At 42.3% G+C, this 20,341-nt stretch overlaps 1 protein-coding gene across 5 annotated transcripts in view; it reads left to right on the forward strand.

Moving 5' to 3' along the window:
- Window positions 1-388: 388 nt before the first annotated feature.
- The window catches only part of arhgap23a (Rho GTPase activating protein 23a), a 35,912-nt gene continuing 15,959 nt past the window's right edge, over window positions 389-20,341 (forward strand). For 4 of the 5 annotated variants that reach the window (XM_008329456.3, XM_017040667.2, XM_008329458.3 and 1 more), the window contains exons 1-7: window positions 389-2,971; window positions 9,248-9,451; window positions 11,904-11,928; window positions 12,254-12,346; window positions 13,336-13,414; window positions 13,973-14,027; window positions 15,765-17,400. In XM_008329456.3, coding sequence (XP_008327678.1) covers window positions 2,726-2,971; window positions 9,248-9,451; window positions 11,904-11,928; window positions 12,254-12,346; window positions 13,336-13,414; window positions 13,973-14,027; window positions 15,765-17,400 — 2,338 coding nt within the window. In that variant the 5' untranslated portion in view covers window positions 389-2,725. The remainder of the gene's footprint in view (window positions 2,972-9,247; window positions 9,452-11,903; window positions 11,929-12,253; window positions 12,347-13,335; window positions 13,415-13,972; window positions 14,028-15,764; window positions 17,401-20,341) is intronic. The other variant, XM_008329457.3, reaches the window with a different exon arrangement.

The raw sequence follows: 20,341 nt of genomic DNA on the forward strand, positions 1-20,341 counted from the left end.
TGATATTATTGACCCAGTTGGTGTGCTGTCATCCTACTGAATGCCAATGGCTTTCTCACATAGGTGTGGTTTTTCTTTCACATTTACTGGTGAAGAACTAGACCTTCTCCTCCTCCTCCTACGGTGATCCATTCGTTTTCTAGGGTGGTTGCAAAAATCCAGAGCTCTGGTCTGAGCCACAGAAAGAAGAGAAGAGAAGAGAACCCCCCCCCCAACCCCTGCAGCCACAGTCTTTTGATTTTATGAACAACCCAAATTATATAGGCTGGTGTATTTATATCAACTGTGACTCAGTAGGACATGTGGCGTGTGAGTGTGTGGGTGTGTGTGTACGTGTATCTGTGTGAGCCAGTATGGTAAGAATTTTTTAAATATATTTTTTGTTGCGATTTTTTTTTGTGAGCAGATGGAATTGACCAGCATTAAATGTACAGTATTAGTTAAACAGAACATCATCGCGTCATAACATCGTTGTTGTAGTTTTGTTCGTTCTGCTAAACGTGCATTATGATAAAAACTGTTTCTTTTATTTTCATGATGCATTAGACACCCAGATGACTGTCAAACACGTACATGCTACATGCCACGGAGCGCGGAGAGCAGAAGACTTGCATCATCTGTTAATTCAACACGTTGAAAGTGTGCTAGTATGCAGCATATTAGCAGAATGTTTGTAAAGCGATAGCACGTATGTTATTAGTGATGTATAAGCACATTGTTTTATTTTAATAGCCAGTCTTTCCTAAGGCTAAGCTAAGCTAACCCTTCGAACACCTTTAGCTTTGTAATGCTATACAGACAGAGCTGACTCTTGTGAGTTGCATTACTGCCACCTACTGGGTTCTTTTTGGTAAATAATCAATCTAGACGTTGTCATTAACACAACCAAATGTATTTTGTATGAGAAACAGTGGCATGTGGACAACTTTATTGTGCTGCGTTTCTTTAAAGAAAAAAGAGACAAATGAGTCTTGGGTCATAAATCAATCTTTTTTATGTCACAGTCTAGTCTGTGGTCTACAGTGTGTGTGACTGTGTGTTGTAGTAGACAAACGACAGCATATCCAGAGGGTACAGTCTGTGAGGCTGATGGCCGTCTCTCGGTCGTGTTGGTACTTGCCCGCCGGTGCAGCAGGTGAAACCTGTCCGACCTCACCGCTGTCTGCTGTTAACGGATCTGCGACTGTTTAACACTGAGTAGTGTCAAAGGTAGTAGCCGTCACCACCCGACTGTAACAACAACATGGTCACCTGTCTGCTGCTCTCGCACATATCGTGGACACCTGGCTGTTTGGTGAGAACTCTTCTGCCTGAGTGACAGGTCACCTGATTTAGAGCTGTAGTGGTTTGGTGTAACTGCAAACATGACAGTGTGTGACTGAGAGACTGAGAGAGGGAGTAGAGTTTAACACAGAGGTCATGGTGACAGTCAGTAGTTTTATTTTGGGAAGACCCTTTGCCCTCTGCAGAGCAGAGTTAGAACGAAATGGAACTTTGTTTTCAAAAGTTGAAAATTCCCTGGAAGAAAAAGAGAAAGAGAAAAGAACATTCTGAGAACAAATACCAATATTAAAGTCAAAATAAATATACATATTTTTTGTACAATTTTTTAAAGTAGTCAAATATTTGAAAATTAAAGCATATTTCACGCATTTATGTCATCATTCACAGGGGGAAAGTTCCCCTGGAACATATCCTTCTGTCTTTCTTCTTCGTGTCATCCTCTTTTTATGACCTTTCCTTCTATGTTGTATTGAAGAAAACAAAAAGGAAAGGAAGTAGAGCCAACAGCCAACATAGCAGCCAGGCAAATGTTTTCTTTTTCCTTTTGTGCTGGTAATCAGCCTCTTTCTCCTCTTCTCTTTTTTTCTGTTGTTTGCCTCCCCCGCTGACTGGAGGTGGGGACGGCAGAGGCAGCGCCGGCTTTTGTGGAGTCTATCACTGGGATCATGGCTTTGTCACTGTGTGTTTGTGGCACTCACACACACATGCAGCACATGTGCAGGCAACAGAGGCTGCCTCCTCAGAAACAGAGGAAGGCCTTAACAGCAGAAAACCTTCAGGAGTTATCGATATCTTAGTGGATCAGATCCTAACATCTGGACCCAGTGATTTTTTTCCAGGACTTTTGGATTGGACAGCAGTACAGCAGGAGGTGTTTGCTGTTGGAGTGTTAACAAAATAGATGAAAGAAAAAAGAGTAGGGGAAGAAGAGTGAAGGAGGGCTGAGATAGAAGTGAGATAAGACAATCTGTGTGATTCAGGGAGGGTGGAAAGAAAGAGAGAGAGAGAGAGAGGGAGGAGAGACAGTAGAGCCAGCCCTCTGGGACAGTTATGGGATGGACAGAGTGGTCCTGAAAGCAGAACATCACTAGACACCACTGAGAGGACGGCTGTCATTTGTACTGTGTGTGTGTCTGTAGTGAAACCAGACCTACCTCTGATCACAGAGCCACACACACTCCTCCATCTGCTGCTCAGGAGTCTGCCCTCTGAGTGTGTCAGCGTGTGTGTGTGTTAGAGCTGATTCCTAAAGATCAGGAGCTGTGATGTGGAACTTTGTGGGATTAATCTTTCCAGAGGCTCCAGGGACTGGAACCATGAGACGGATAGCACTGACTTGTGAGTCAATGACCTGAGGAACACAGAGGAGGACTTGGACTTTTACTTCGCTGTACTTCAGCTACGATCTTTTGTACTTTCCTGGGTGTGACGTGAGCAGTCCATGTGGTCTGTGAAGGATGCTGATCTGAGAAAACTCTGTGCTCCAATGCCTGCTGCTATGGTCCGCTGCCCTACGCCGGTCGGGTCAAACTGGAGCTTCCAGAACCCGGTGGGTGTGGACTGCAGCTCCCCCGAACCACGATGCATCTGGGTGGCGGTGCTGCGTGGCGCCACTAGCCCCGTGGCACCACCATCACCGCCGTCCGACATTCCCACTGAGCTCAAGAGGAGCTCCCTTCAGATCAGGGTAAGGAGAAGTGGCTGAACTTTATCTGGAGGCGGGTCGTGACCTGACGTGAAGCATCATTTTGATCAATTACATTATTAGTACTGGAGTAGTTTGAAGTAGCACACATACAGTGTATAGACTGTTTTTATTATTATTGTGTATTATTATTTATATATTATTGTGTATTATATTTTTTGTCAGTTCCATAGTGTAGCACTTAGCACGCCTGCCTCGAGAGTAGAGAGTCCTGGGTTTGATTCCCAGAGGGGCAGCCTGTTAACAGTAGCTTTTGATTTAACACAAGAATTTCCCAAATAACGGATCAATAAAGTTCAAATTATCATTATTATCATTATTTTTATTAGATTTCTCTATTTTTTAGATCAATATTACAATAATGTTTTCTGTCAAAAAATGTATTTTCTGACAGCATAGATTTTAATAGCATGAGTTAATAAGCAAATAAGAAGGAAATACAAAAATATTGTCTAGTCTAGAAAAGATATTGAACTGGAATTTGAAATAGTTAAGAATTATTTAAAAGAGCCTAAAATTGGCAAAGAAAAAGGATGACAGAAAATAATTAAGAATTATCCCTGGCTTAATATTTTTCAATAGAAATATTTTAAAATGGCCAAAAGCAGTTGAATTTGATGAGGGCTAAAGCAAGCCAGTATAGCTGAAGAATTTCTACCAATTAGACCAGATGTGTGAAAGCAAACATTTGAAGTTTCAAGTTAGTTGAAGCCAAAATGTCTTTAAAAGTAAACTCCTTAAAGGATAACTAAAGTTGACTTACACTATACTAGCCTGGTTAAAAGTGAGCACTCTCATGGTGCTCCACCAATTTGGAGTTCTTGAAAGTTGCCTAGTGAAAGTGAATGACTCACAAGTGCTGTCTGGCTAGAGGAGCTAACAGGTTGCATTGACACTGGTGAAATTCTCAGCTAAATTCTCCTGTATGTTGACACTAAGTGATGTCGGTGGATCAGTGCACTTTCCCAGATCTACAAATGTTGCAGCGAGTTTGCTAAAAGAACCATCTTCTAAATCATCTCAGCTAAAGGCCTTTAAAAAGCACATGTAGTGGATGTTTGTGATTTCTCTGTTTTCTGTATATTTCCCTCCAGAACAGGCAGCAGCACCAACCCCCCTCAGACAGTTTGGATTATTAGTCAGACGAGGTGTACTTGTACCAGTAACTATTGTTTGAAGTGTGCTCACCACTCCGCTGTTGACAGTTCCTTGAACCTTTCCCTGTGTCAGTTGCTTTGCCTTCAGGCTGTTTCTGTTTTGCCGCACGCAGGATTAAATTTCCTGCAATCACACAGTGGTTATTTTGTGCTGATGGCTGTTTTTATCGCCCTAATCTCAGACTATTGTCTCTTGACATACTCGATTATTCTGCTGATGGTAGATGCATTTAACCTTTAGTGTTTTGACTTTTGTTTCATTGGTTAAACAGAGGTGTGTTAACAGGTTAGTGATCATCGCAAAGCATAATGTCACAGTGTAAGTGTTACCGGATGTCAGTAAACCAAGTGGAATGTTAGAGGAGTGATCTCCTGTTTTTGCTAGTCAACGTGCTGATGTGTTCCTGAGAAAGACACTAAATGAGCACATGGCTCAAATAAAATTAGTGATAGAAAAAGTATGTGATTGAATGGTTGTGGATGAATGAATGCCATGGTGATCTTAAAAAAGCAGTATTTAAGTACAGACAGTTTAATCAATTTAATGTTGTAATATTTCCTTTGTCAGTACTGTCTGATTAAACACTTTAGCCAAAATGTTTGGTACCTCTACCAGCTCCCTAAACTCACAGTTAAAACAGACGTAACTATCAGGTACGGGAGAGTGGGGGAAGGAGGCGGTGGATGGCTGAATGGACACAGCTGAAACAAACAAATAAACAATATCCCAGTAGACAGACAGGAGGGAGTCAGTTGATTTGAAACAGTGGAACGGCCAACATGCCTTTTTCTGCCTGTTTGTATAGTACCATTTATTTTACACCTGTGAAGAGCAGTAAGTTAGAAGGAAAAGCTAACTAGCTTCAGCTGTAATAGACAAGTTTTTCAAAGTAACCAGCATAAGAACGCTGTTGGATATTAAAAGGTGATAACCAGCTACAATACTTACACAATACCTATCATTGTTTTCGCAAATTGTTACATAACCCTCACAAATGTGGCTGCATTTCATTTGCCACAGGTGGTATTTTGGATTACAACCTAATTACACACGTAACCAGCACAAGTAATGCTATGTGGTACAAAACAAATGCAAATACTTTGCAGCAAAACTGCTCTGGTTACTGGTAATGTGGAAAGCTATCCTGTTTATGAACATTGTACTCCCTAAATGTGCCTGGATTCTGGAGTAGGAATCTTAAAAAATCATAAGCTTTTAGTAATTACTGATACTGACGTGTGTATTAATGGATAGATTTGATAGAAAATATTTGTGGTCATGGTGTCATTTTAGAGTTTATTTCAGACCAATTCAATCTACAGGTGTACGGAGTTAGAACTATTTGAGGTGTTCTGTTTTCTCTCACTTCATGTAAACATCCTAACTGTAGAGTATTCTGATTATGTCATTGACAGTAAGGAGGAAACATACAGTCCTTGTCATCTTCTATCAGGCTGTTTTCTCCATGTTGGCACTTGCCCACATTTACCAGCTCACAGCTGTGCATCATACCCTTTCTCTGTTACATCACTGGAATGTTTAACATGTAATATTGCCATTTAGAAGCTAAACAATATTCAAAAGTTTTCACAAGCAGAAAAAAACCTCACAGTTCCTAAAATACCTGAAACAACTTAATTTATGTCTAAGAATGAAAAAGCAGAAAGGCTTTTCACAACCGCCTATGTTGAAACGTAAGCCATCATTTGCCAGGCATTTCTGTGGCACTCTGAGGATAAAAAGTACCCAGCCAGACTGAAACCACGTCATGGACTGTGTGTCTCTGCCCACTGAGCTACCAATCATCCTGTAAAAGCTATTCAAAAACTGCATCTTCTCCTCAAAGAAGAACAGGGATTTAAGTCGAAAAGTTCTTCACATTTCTTATGCTGTCTTGGCGTGTGTGGCAGTGAGGCAGGTTTTGGTACAATGTTGACAAGCACCGTGTTTAACCGTTGAGTGGAAAACCCTGTTTGACCAGTATTACATCATCGTCTTCATTATCATCATCATCATAATATTCACCTGCTGGCCTACTTAAACTGACAAAGGGGTTGGACTGGTTTTTGAGCACACATGATATATTGATATTGACAGAAGTGTGTGCAAACACACACACACGGACACATTAGAGTTCATTGTGATTTTAATATTTTGTTATGTAAATGACACAGGGATCCAGCGTTGACTCTGCTGTGTTCTTCATTGGAAATCTTCAGCATTCAGAAAGTCTTTCCTGCGTGGAGAGAACAGCTGAGGGATTCATAGATCATCAAACTATGGACTACAACATAGGATGCACTTAGAACCGCGTAGGTGGTGGAGCACTCTGTCCGTGTGGCCGGTGAGTTCCTTTTCTACAAGGATTTGATCCTTTAGACGCCTTTGCTGCTCGGCTCAGTTCACGGCAGGGACCAGGATACTATAGGCAGACAGATACGGCTGTCAGGATTAAAGGAGGGTCAGCATTTGTAATGACAGCAAAGCTGCACTTTTCAAACAGGTTGCAGCTCTCAGCTGTTTAAAACAGCGTTATTGTTCTGGAGCCGGCAATGCATTCCTCCGTACTGCGTTACCCCTGGACAGGGAAGAGTGCGCATGGACTTACATGCATACTATCACTGATGATTATGACTACATTATGGTCATATGGTAGTATTTTTTTGTCATTATATCCAGATTCTTCTCCTGATTTAATCCTGCTAGGGTTGGGGAACTGGGCCTCCTGAGTTTACTGTTGGCTTCATCTATAAAGGTGATAATTCATCTCCAGGTGGCAGAAGTCAGGATGCAAAGATTCTTATTTGAAAAGACTAGGACTGACATGTTTAGAGACAAGGTATCAGACACTTACTCCTTTTTCGGGTGATGCGTGGCTATCACCGATTTAAGCGAGGCCTTCTGCATGAGAACAATGACGTCCTCAGGTGGTTGAAGGGTTCCCCAGGGCTCTCTGCTTACAAAATGAGATTTACTCTTTGTTATTTAAATGAATACTTTTACAGCCTCGTCACATTATCATTCAAACTGCTCCTAACTGTAAAAAAAATCTCACTACTAAGTGAAGGAAATACCATGGTCGTCTTCTTCAGCACAATGGTAGTGAGGTTTCCCTTGTCTCTGTCTCAAAGCCTCGACAGGAAGTCAAGTTTAGACTGAAAACCACAGGAAAATTTCCAGCTGTCTTTTTTTGGTCAAACTGTCCAACTTCCCCCAGAGTCCAGAACATGTCAGCAGGTTTGGATTCTTTCTTTCTTCTACTGCCGTTGGGTGATAACTAAAGTGGTTAAACCTTGAGATGACGTACAGAGCAGAGGTATTTTTCTGGATTCATGTTGACCGGACAGAACAGCCCAGCAGAATCACACATCCCACGCAGGCCTGAGTGGCCGAGTGGGAAACAGTGCTGGCTCAGGGACCCAGTCAGACCCTGTGTGTTTTGGGTAATCACAGGTTTTGGTATTCCCAGCGCTGGGAGGGGTCATGTGGTCGAAACCGGCGTGCTGGAGCCTGTCTTTCACTGGGGCCTGATACTCCTCCTCTTGGTCCTCCTCATCCTTCTCCTCTCATTCACTCTCTCCTTGCTCCCTCCTCTGCCAGTTACAGTGTCTGTGTTTCAACTTGTCCAGGCCAAACCGCTCCCTCAGAGGAATTTGCCCCATCTCTTCCTCCACTCACGCTCTTTGCTTTTTCATTTCCATATAATTCCCTGCTCTCTTGTCAACCTTTTCTTCTTTATTGTTTTAATTTGACACACCTCTTCTCTCCTTCTTTGCTGGCGCTTTAACACAACAGGATCACTTGACATTGTTTACACTGTCAGACTTAAGATTAGGCTGTGAGTGTCATGTAGATTTATGCATCCCAGTCTGCACAATGCTCTCTTCATTCTTTACTATAATGAGCTTTTGTTGCCTTTGCAAACAAACAGACTTGGTAAAAATGTGATGCCAAACCAAATTCTCTGTCTTGTATGCATTAAGTTTAAGAAGAGAAACGTACTTACCCATGTGTTCTTTCACTTAACCTTACAAACAACAAAGGAGATACAACAGCAGTGAAAGTCAGATTAGTAGAACATGGAGGAAGGAGAAAGTGAGGGAAGGGGTTGAAGTGTGTTTATTTTTATATGAGCTTCTGGTTTATTTCTCTCCACAACATTAACCCACTTCCTGCCATCAGTTCTCCACTTCCTCTTGTTGTGTGGCCATGTTTGAGCCCGCCAGGTCAAGTGTGTGTGTTTGTGTGCAGAAGGAAGTGAAACATGGAGTCATCTCGTTGGATTTAAAGTCTAGACATGACCTCCGCAGAGCTTCGGACAAATTCCTCTCAAAATATCCCTGTGTGTCCCTCCATCACAATTCATGAGGTTCTCATGACTCATGTTGTTAACCTTTGGAAAGCCCAAATGGAAAAGATAGAGCAAAAGATATCATGACTTTCCATGTAGGATGCTGTTCATTGTTGACGTTATACAAATGTTGGTAGATTTGCATTGCATTGACTAAAACATTTACATTCTTTAGTCATATTAAACTGGGCCTAATGCTGTGTATTTTTATTTGTGGAATTATTCATGAGATTAAAGTGATGTACCACAATAAAACTGTGTATAAAGGACTACAGTCCTGACACTCCGTCATCCATGTACAGTATATGATCTGATCTTTTCTTTTGGGTTCTGTTGACTGCAGAAAAATTATGATACTGAACGTGTGGCACATGATAGTTCTACCCTGGTATACCTGACATCTGAGCGAACATAGAGGTTTCTCCTCCCCCTAGTGGTGCATGCTTGTTTGGCCAGGTGACCGTGTTTGACTGACAGACGTGGACTGTTGAGGCATCACCAAGGTGATAGTTCTCACGCGTTTCCGTCGGCTGAGCTGGCCGTGCGTATTTACTCTGCAGTGGGATTGAGATATTTAGAGAGTGGGTTGGAAATCAGCCTTAACTCTCAGCTGTGAGTTCATATTACTCACAAACTCTAAAGTCTCTTCTTCTGTGAAACATATTTGAACAACACACACACACACATACAGTTCCTAAAATGATCAGTGGATTTGCCTTATATCTAAATTCCAGTCTTTTTGTTTCCAGGCTAAGGGGCGCAGAGATGGTCTCTGCTCAACCAGTGACAACCCTCGGCCGCCGATGGCGACCCGGCCGGGAAGGGAGGGGGTCGGCATGGGCTGGAAGGGTCCTCGGACGCTGGTTCTCCACAAGAACTCCCAGGGTTTTGGTTTCACCCTACGCCACTTTATCGTTTACCCTCCGGAGTCAGCCATGCACACCAACCTCAAGGTGGGAATTCAAACTACAATTCAGGAAATCCTGACTAAAAGAATCATCTCACTTTATTCTTTTCAGATTATTAAAAATAAACTAGAGTCACCTTTTCATCAAGGCCAAGTTAGCTTGGTTTGTTTTCATCATACACAAATGTTAGCTTAAAAATCAGCAATAAAACTGCTGGTTTGATATACATGTGATGAAGCACAGCTGTTAGACTGCTTCTGATTCTACTGTATTTGTTAGTGACACACTTTACTCTAACATACTACCAACTAATCAAAGATCTTTTTTAAGATGGTGCACATGTGTTGGAGAGAGTTGAGAACTGTGCTCACAGCATGTCAGTTTTCTCTTGTATCCATGACAACCAAGATGATGATGTTTATAGCAGTATGTGGGATGGCTATGATATGTCTTGCGTGGAAATGATTGGAGAAGCATAGTTCGTCTTTCTACTTCTTTTTATACCATAGTAGGAAACGGTCAGTGAGAACCCCATACATATGACCCAAAGGTCACCCAATTGTTCTTTTCTACAAAGCCAAACCACTCCAACACCTCTATGTTTAAAAAATAGTAATGTTGATATTCAAAAGTGTTCTTTCTTACAAGAATATTTTAGCAAGGGAGCAAGGGGCGAGTCCCTAAAGCGAAGATTTCAAGGGAACTTCATATAAGGACAAAGTTTTGGGTGGTTTTTCAAATATTCGTAATACTTTTTGGACTTTTAAACACAAAATATTCACTTGGAGCATGTTTTAGGGCCTAGTCTTGCATTTTGAGGCATTTCTGTGACTTTATTTTTATGGATATTTTCACGATGGTAAGGCTATAGTAAGGCATGTTTTGGGTGATTTTTGAAATATTCATATAAAATACTTTTTGGACTTTTAAACACAAAATATTCACTTGGCAGCATGTTTTAGGACATAATCTTGCATTTTAGTGCATTTCGGGGACTTTTTATTTTTATGGATATTTTCAGGATGGTAAGGCTATAGTAAGGCATGTTTTGGGTGATTTTTGAAATATTCATATAAAATACTTTTTGGACTTTTAAACACAAAATATTCACTTGGCAGCATGTTTTAGGACATAATCTTGCATTTTAGTGCATTTCTGAAATTCAGAAATTCTTGCATCATGCACAGAGAGACTAGTTTAAATCCAGTCTCTCCTCAGTGACTCACTAGTTGTTTTTAGTCCAGGTGAATTTAAATTGCTCTGTTGTTCTGAAACAGGGTTCAGTTAATCCTTGGTTATTTAGCTGTTTGAGGAATGGGGGGGTGACAAACGGCTCCAGATGTTAAATTGAAGGATATGGAGGTTGGAATGGGGAGAGCCAGCCAAAACAAGGCCTCTATTATAGTTCTGCTACCACCCAGCAGTCCAGCAGCTGCAGCCAGGAACACAGATCCGTTGTGTTGTCCTGGTGTCACTGGCTAGCACTTGGGCCGTACCAGGACGGGTCAGGACAATGGGTTCTGTCCCGGGGTCATGATCACATGGTGTTAGGACACCAGTTTTTGGACAGCCTCATAGTTGCCTACTCTTTTCTGAAGCGACTTTGTGGGTGCTGCCCAAATTTACCATTGTGGTGTACTGGCAGCAGAAACTTCTGTGGTATGTAGCCCATGTGGTGTTCTTGTACCTACTGCTGCATCCTGGATGTGTGGAAACCTTAGATGGTTAGTCAGTGAGCGAGAGCGGTCCACTTACCAGCTCCATGTTAGGTGGACTGCTCTCCTTTCTCTACATCTAAACCCTCCACCATTGTCTGCAGAAACTGGAATGAGCCCACTCAGCGCTCACTAAAGCCAGACAGCAGTCGGCCCAGCGTGCCCCTGACCCCAAACTGTCCACTCAGCTGGGTCTGCCCTCATCCTTGCGATTGCGTGTGTAATAGTGCTGCAACCACGAGGGATTTCAATGAAATTCAGTAAAAAACAATAAAAAAAAAACGACACCACTCTCAGAGACTTAAAGAGATTTAATAAATAAAAATTATATTTGAGGAAAATTTTGATTTTAAATAGAATTTTTTAAAAAATTAAAAGGTAACAACCGATAGGAAGATTAAATATACCTAAGACCATTATTTACTATTTGTCTTGTTTAACAGAAGTAAAAAGTTACAGATGATTGTGGATAATTTAATAGTTATCTAGTCAGGATTTTTAATTAAAAGTCAAAGTATAAAGCAAATTATAATAAATACTTTTAAAACAAACCCCAACGATTTTTTTCATCCTCTGAGACATTTCTCATTTACTCATTTTTGGTGCTGAATGGTTTACCTGGATCTGTCACATTTGATTAAATTCCTTTGAGTGAGAACTCAGTTGCCTGAGTTTGGATTCTGCCTCTGCGTTTGATTTCGTTTTGTTACAGTATGTCAAACAATGTGTTTGTTCATCTACTTGAATTAAACTCAGTCTCCCCATCTCTGTGTCTTTTCCAGGATGAGGAGAACGGTAATGGAAAGGGTGAGTGTCAATTGTCACACTTGTTCTTGTAGACTTTCACTAAGCTCAACTGGACTGAACTGAACTGTGCAAGAAAAGAAAAAAAAAAAAAAGAATTGGCATCCTCAGTACTTCCTCCTGTCACCACTGTTCTGCAGCTTCTTTACGCCACCTACAGGCTGTTATGCGGCATTGCTTTTTAAGTGAATCCATTCATACAACCTGTAATTACTGTTCATTACATTACTTATGAGGAGAGTGAATCCTGAAAGACTCATTGAAACACATGCTTTGATTTTTTTTTTAATTTAGGCTAAATTTGTAAAAATACATTTTTATCATTCAGGGTACCAGAAAGACCGCCTGGAACCCATGGACACCATTTTTGTGAAAAATGTGAGGGAAAAAGGTCCGGCTCACCAGGCGGGCTTGTGCACAGGTAAAAAGAACATATGATGTAAAAGCACCAACATCCGGATTGCCATAGAAAATCATTTAGCAGGAGCTTGGGTCATGTGATGGAGCATTAGTGAAACGGACTGTCCTGTTGCTTCTATTAATGATGATGTAGAGTGTGATAGTCTAAATCTACTGTTCTGAGATGGTAGTTCTGTTGTTGTGTCACAGCTTCTCTCTCTCTGGCTGTGTTTCACCTGTTCCAGCTCAGACAAACCAAACCAACACTGATCCTGCTCTAAGACAAGCTCACATGCAAACATGCACTCGGGGCCTTTTTGAATGTGTTTCAGCTTGCATAATTTCACCTTGGCTGCACACACTCTGTAGTTTTTTTTTACACCTTGGTGCCTCTCTTTGGGCTGCACTGCACTAAATGATAAGCCAAGGTGACAGCACAGGAGCTGGGTGTGATAAATATACTTCATAGTTTTCATACTGTTCATTAAGCTCAGTGTCGAAAGCGTGGGAGTTTGTCGATGTAACACTTCAGAGCCACAAACCAGTTTTATGTAAGACAATATTTTCGTAGATGAAAAACAAAATGTAATATTGAAAGAGTACAAAGTACATGAGAGTAAAACTCACTACAAGGCTGAGCCTTGACCAATAGGGTTGGAAATGTTAGAAGTCATTTCTTTTTAAATTATTTAATTCAAATATGTTTTTTTAAATTTTTTGGCCAGTGCCAAATGACCCTTACTTTAAAGCAGTTGTCAAACCTCTGACCTCCTGGTCACAGGTCTGCTTCCCTAACCACCAGACCATCACTGTCTAGGACAAGTTTTGTGCAGCCTGTCAGTTCCTAATTAAAAATGTTTCCATTTTTCCTTTTTTAAAATGTATTTATGATTTTAACTTTCCTTGCTCAGTTTTATTTATTTATAGACATCATTTCTGCCAAACCCTAGTTTTACACCTGAATCAGACGACAGAGTTGAGCCTTTAACCCAACATGTTTGTTTTACTCAGGGGATCGACTGGTGAAGGTAAACGGGGAGAGCATTTTAGGGAAGACGTACTCGCAGGTGATCGCCCTCATTCAGAACAGGTAAAACCTTCTGCCTGTCAACGCTTTGAGGCTTTGGCGTGTTGATTTACTGAAAAGTTGTGTTTGCTTTTTTTTCCTTGTAGACTCACTGTACATGCCGTATTGGTCTTAGTTTTAGATGCTTTGAAAAAGAAAGCGCCTCCAGTTGTGTGCTGTGTTAAATGTGGAAAATCCCATTTTTCACAGCCTTTATCCAAACGTCTGACTGTGATACAATTATTGGATTTCTTTTTTCTAGGGCCTTTGTCAACAGGATCAATCATGTATGAGTAGCAGCATCTGCAGATATGATCAGAACCAGTACCACCTTTGTCTCTAAGCACTACAATAATCTGATCAGTAAAAGCTATGGTGCTGAAAGGTCATTTAGTGATGACCAACGAATGCCAGTTCATCAACACATCATCGGTTGAATTAAATATTCAAATTAAATTAAAACAAATATTTATAGAATTGACATGAATTATTCCAGCTCAAATATCTTTTCTTCTAACACTGATTGTTTTTTTTTTCTATCTCTTTTGCCTGCTTACTTGATTCCCCTCCTCCTCCCTTCAGTGAGAGTGTGCTGGAGCTCTCCATTATGCCAAAGGATGAGGATGTTCTTCAGTTGGTAAGTATAAATCGTGACTTTTTAACATATTTTTTTTAAAACACCAGAGTCTGTGAAATATCAGCAAGCCTCCCGGTTAGTTTTTTTCTTCCTTTTTTTTTTTACAAACTTTAGGGAGACATGGTAGTCTATGTTTCTAGTTTGCACAGTTGAACTAGGAGTCAACATGTCATTGTACAGGAATGCAGAGCTTTTGAAAGGATGGCATAAGAATGACTCACAATCATCTCTACTCTGTGTTCATATTACAACACAGTCATTTACAGCCACTGGTACCTGACTGTTACCGACTGCAGCTTTTGTTGGAGAAAAAAAAGTCTTTGCTCGGCGTATGCTCACACACCCATGTACTGTTCAACACATCTTTGACGCTCCACAAGTTGCTTCACGCTCCATCACATGATCAGACATGCAACCTAGCTGGCCCCTCCCACTAACCATGAGCAACACGTTAAAAGCAGATTTCCAGACTCAGTTGATAACCACGCGTACACACACACACAGACACACACACATGCTGAAACATCATTGATAACTGGGACTACTCCAAGCTACCCGCTAATGCCTTAACATGACAGACCCACTCCTCCGTCCTCACTCTCCTCCCACCACTGCTGCCACTGTATCTGCTGCATTCCTGACATGACATCACCAGAGCTGCACCTCCTTTCACACTCCCACAGGGTGGAGTGAGACAGCGAGTCGGAGGGAGGAGAGAGGGAGTTTGCAAGGATCGGAGAGAAGGAGAAAAACAAGAGGATTAACAGATAGAAAACACCTGAAAGAAATCAAAGGGGAAAATGCAGCAGAATTAGTTTGTCGCTGAGGCGGAGGAGGTATCGTATCTGAAGGAGGTTTTAAGCAGCAGGAGTGTCCTGTCAGGAGTAGTGGTAAGACCCAGTCTCCTGTCCTGTCCTCTGCCTCCTCCTCTTCGTTGTCTGTTTTTGGTGAACACAAGTTGAACACGCAGGCTGGGGGCAGGTTTTGGACTCTGCTGCACTGTGTAGATCAGTCAGGTAAATGTGTGATCAGCCTAATTTGCTCTTAATTAACTTTGTTGTCTGTTGTTGAAGTCCAAACAAGAGTGTGTGTGTAATGTGTGCGCTTGTTCTCCTGTTGTTATGTAATACTGATGTAATTGTGTCTCATCAATTTTTTCCATTTTTGTTTGCAAAAATGTGCGTTTTCAATCAAGAATCACAGAACAACAAACTGTGTAAACTGTAAAATCTACACGGACAAAATGTTGAGACATATGTTTTTAACAGGTGGCTGAGCTGAGTCTATAGAGGCTTTTGCTCCAGGCACTTCTGGCAAATGTCTGACGAGTTAACCTGTGTTTGTGTAAAGAGCTAAAGACCGGAACTGAACTGTTGCAAAAGCAATGTTTCGGGTGAAGGTTGAGGCCTAGGAATGTGTCTTTTATCACGATGAAATGATCAAGATCGTCACGTTGGTGAGGGTTTTTGATTGTGAGGAAACTTTTTTGCACCACTCAGTTTTACTTGGTTAGATATGGTTCAGTAATTCACCTATTCCTTCATGTTGGAGTTAGAATTACCTAATAAAATCATATGCACCATAAGTTTTTTACGGTAGCTTCCTGGTTGTTAACCTTAAGTTGCGTAACGATGCACAGAACATCCCAGAAGTCTTTTGCTGGTTTAAAACTCTTAGGGTCAAAGTTTGTTTTATGTCACTGTTCAGTCTTGTAACTTTATATCTTCTTTTTTCAAGGCGTACTCCCAAGATGCCTACCTGAGTGGCAACGAACCATACGCAGGGGGAGCTGAGAACCTCCCACCACCACCCCCTACCTGCTACCCACGCACGAAGACTGTGCCTCCCTCCGGAACGCCCCTTTCAGCGGGCCTGGGCCAGAACCAGCTGGATAACTGGAGTCGCTGGCCAGGCTCTTCCAGCCCTTCTTCACCCCTGGATAACCACTCTTCTGTGGGCAGCCCCGCCAGCTGGCAGGAGGGGCGGGCGGGAGAACCCGGAGGTGTGGGTCATACCAGCCCTGCTCACCGCACAGAGGAGATCCAGTATGGCATGACTAGCAAACAGGCTCAGGGTCAGAGCAGGGGTCGCTCCTACTCTTCCTCTTCCTCGTCGGGAGGCCCCTTGTCCAGCCCTTTACAAGTCCACTACCCCAACCACCATGCTGTCAGCCCGCCTCAGGCCAAGCCACGAAAGTCCAGCTCGGCCTGGACCAGTCCTCCCCTGCCCCAGCTCAGCCACAGCCGCAATGAGCGTTGTCAACAGGCCCTCTCTGACTGGTACTACAGCCAGCAGCCCGAGCATTCAGGGCGGTCCATGCAGACCCGGCACCGCAGCTACTCTCAGGACCGACTCAGTGACCGGAGGCAGCAGCAGCGGACTGGTGGCTGGCCACACAGTGCCTCCCAGGACACTCTTCTGTTACTACAGCAGTCCGGACCAGGACCCCATGGAGAGCCATACTGGTCTTATGGAGATTGGGATGAAGATCCAGGTCAGGGCCACCATTCTAGCTACACTAGAACTCGCTCTGAAAACCTTCTGGCTCAGTACGATCGTCACGGCCGCTCATTAGAGATGCTGGACCGAGCAGCAGCAGGACCCCGGTTTGAAAGGCCCTCGTGGCACCAACAGGCCCCAAAGCCACCCCCTCGGACCGATGCCTACCCAAGACAAGGGGGTCATCATAGTGTAACACAAGCTCCAGTAATGCCTCGACACACACAGTCCCATTCTAAACACCACTCACAGTCTAACACACAGTCACACACCCAGGTCCAGTCACAACCGCAGGTCCAGCAGCCTGCTCCTCAGAACAGGAGACTCCCCCAAGGACAAAGCATGGATGACCAGCCCGTGGGCTACCGGAGCTACAGCCCATCATTTTACCGTAAAACAGGACGAATTTTACAGCAAGCCCACTCTTTCAGGGACCCTTCATACTCTGGCCCTCATTTGAACTGGAACCCAACTCCTAAAACCAGCCCTCCAGAGGGCACAGCTGCCCCCTTAACCACCTCCACGGCATCTCCACTTGCCTCCTCCACGCCCGACTCCCAGGATAGATCATACAGGCCAACGAACCACGAGAGGGAACGACTTTCAGGAGAGGGGCAGACAGAGGTGGCGCCACAGGCGCAAGAAGTGGTTTTGAGGCAAAAACCTCCAACGGGTCGAAGAAACGCACATAACATGCGTCACCCTCACTATGCACTGGCCATGGATGGGCTAGAACCCTCCTTATTTGCTTTTGATCCCCAGGATTCTGCCTCAGCTCTTGTTTCCACTGAAGATGTAGCTCCACACAAGCCGAACGGTAACCTCGCTCCACTTCCTATCGAAGATGATTCTCTGGCCTCAATTCCCTTCATTGGTAAGTGTCCTCACCAGGTCACCTGTCTGCTCTCAGTGAAAACTCTGTCCCTTAGCACTGTTTCACACCGCATTTATTTAGTGCTCCTGGTTTTTGGACATAGTTCAACCCAGGTAGATTTATGGGGACGGGACGTGTTTGCTGTCCTCAAACAGTGAATTGTAGATCCAGTGATTCACAGAATCAGATCAAATATTTTGTTTAGAGAGCAGCCATAATAAGTTTAGTCATCTCAACAATCAGTAACAGTGGTCTCTAACCCAGATCATCACTTTTATCCATCTGTGCTCCCACATATTCTCAGTTCATCCTTGGCCAGGTTGTAACATTGATAATATTGAGCACCGTCTAAAGTGTTTATGAATTCATTTTGTAACATATCAGCCATGAGATAATGACTCATCATATTGTTTCACTCTAAGGCTTTTTCTGACTATAACATTATGCTTTCTCTGGGAAAGTTTGGGAAAATGTGTACGTGTGTTTCTCTGTTGATTTAATTTCCTCAGTAGTCCGCCTTTTGGCTCCAGGATTTTCTTGTGTGTAATCAACATTCTCTGTGATGTTCTGCTCTTACGTGTGTCTGTCTGTGAATGTCCGCCTTGGCTAAGGCTGGTTTTCCCCTCTGTCTCACAGACAGTAGCCGTAGTTTTGATTGAATCACATCTTTGAAGGATTTATTAATCCTCCTCCTGCTGAGTAACTCAGGTGGAGTCTGTCTTCCTGTTTGTGAGCTTCAGACTCGTTCTGTCTGTTTTTCAATCATTTGCAAATCATTTGCATAGTATATTTGTTTTTTTCGTGGAAATTCCATACTGACACAGACGCAGTGTATAAATGATTATATATGGAACCAGTTGCACTGCATTTTGACAGATGCATTCAGTATACAATGAAGGCTGTTATTAAAGTCATTACTGATTCTTTCAGTGTATCAGATAACTAAAATTCAATTTGACTCAGAAAAACAATAACCAAAGGTTAGCTGTAAGACAGCAAAACTATCAGGGCACAGATCGAGTTGAAGTTAACACATGTAAATGAAGAATAGCCAGAAGTTCACCAAAATGAATTCATTAATTCAAACATCGGTGAATAGATGCCAACATTAGTCCACAAAGTTTAAAAAACTCACAACAAGCCTACCAAAAGTCCTGCAAATTTAGAACAGAGTCTTACTAAAAGGATATTATAAAAATCAGAAGAAGTGTTTGACACCTAATTACTGAAGATAATGTTTTTACATCAGTAATTTTTATAAAGCTTTTAAACAAAGACTGAAGTCTACTTTCAGGATTCTGGAGGTCAGGTCCGTCCCTTCATACAGTTACGTATATAGGTGTGAGTGGGCAGGAACTGTGATCAAGCCCTGGCTCGTTTCCACTTCTAAAATGACAAAAGACAAAGTGTCTTCCACTCGGCATTAGAAGGGTCTGTCACACTTGAATGTGGACGACTGTCACTCTATTCAAACAACATGAATGAATCAGAGACGCTGTGACTCCATCAGTCATCAGCCTAAAGGAAAATTACTGCCGTTTCTTCAAATGCTGAACAGACTGGACTTGAGCGATTCCCATCCTTGGACATGACTTTGAATTGTTTTGTGAATTAACTGGAGAAAGTTGTTTAAAGGCAGAAACTCCAATGTTGAGCAGCAGGCACATCAGACTGTGTGTCAGAACATGTTTCTGCCTCGTCTTTTCACCTAAATGAAATGAAACCACGCAGTTGTAGCTGCAGGCCGAGACATGCACGTTGGCCATGAAGTAAAACTGGCCTAGTTTCTCTCTGTGGATAAGAACAAGCACCTCTCACCGTACCTTCTAGATCTCTCTCTCTCTCTCTCTCTCTGTCAGATATGCTGATACGATCTGGGCCTTTGTGGCAACTTGTGACTTCACAGACTGCTCTTCTTGGCTGTGACATAACAGGCACAGTGACATGTAGAGTCTGAAGTCATGTGTTACAGGGTTCTGATTCATATCAAGTATATATCACGTACTGTGTTGTTTGTTTTTTTTAGTTGATAACAGAGTAGATGCAGCAGGAAGTGGCCTGTCAGCAGATGCACTACTTCACTCTGTGGCCACTTAGTCTTTCAGCAAGAATCTTTGCTGTAAATTGCCAGGGGGTATTTGTGGTGGTCCTGGTGGGGGAACAGTAGGGGCCCATACACTCTGCTCCTTCCTCTTATAATGCTGCCATTGTGCCGCTCAGAAACATGAAGGGGTTTGTGGGTCTGCTTGTATGTGGGTCTAAGCTGGACCCGGAACATGACCAATCAGGACCAAGACCCTCTGTGCTGGCTTCTGTCCTGCTTTCAATCGGGCTTCTTGTCCCCTGTGGTGTGTCTGACACGCAGTAGAGCTTTTTTTTCCCGCTGCGGTTCCGGCTCTTCGCCTCATCCTGGTTTTTTTCCGCCATATTTGGTTAACAAATCTTCATATTTAAGCTTGAGGGAAATAGTCACTCCACTGGTTGGTTTAAACCTGTTTGTTGTGAGTTCAAATTAGGTAATTTATTATTAAACTTAAGAATTAATTGTAATTGCTTTTTTACGTGTACATTTTACATAGTAGATATTTTGAGTGAAACATTTTAAACAGATTAAAAAAAAGTTCCTAAATTTATAATAAATCAATAAATTGAAAAGTTATTCTAAAAGTAGCTCCGATCTTAGAACAACATTTAATTAGCTCTGACTGTTAGCATATTGAACCTAACTCTTAACCAATCCAGTAGTAGCTGGTAGAGGTTAGTTGTATAAATGTTAGTCCAGAAATAGTAGTCAGAATAGCTAATAAGAGATCAGGACAAGTTGACCTAGAAATATCTATAAAGTGACCACAAGAATAAAAAACTAAAACAGACTTAGCTAAACAGTATAGTTAAAAAGTAAATGTACTAAGACTGATTACATATGTAATGATTTTTAGTA

The sequence above is a fragment of the Cynoglossus semilaevis genome, chromosome 17 (assembly GCF_000523025.1).
Source record: "Cynoglossus semilaevis isolate Cse_v1.0 chromosome 17, Cse_v1.0, whole genome shotgun sequence".
Lineage (NCBI taxonomy): Eukaryota > Metazoa > Chordata > Actinopteri > Pleuronectiformes > Cynoglossidae > Cynoglossus > Cynoglossus semilaevis.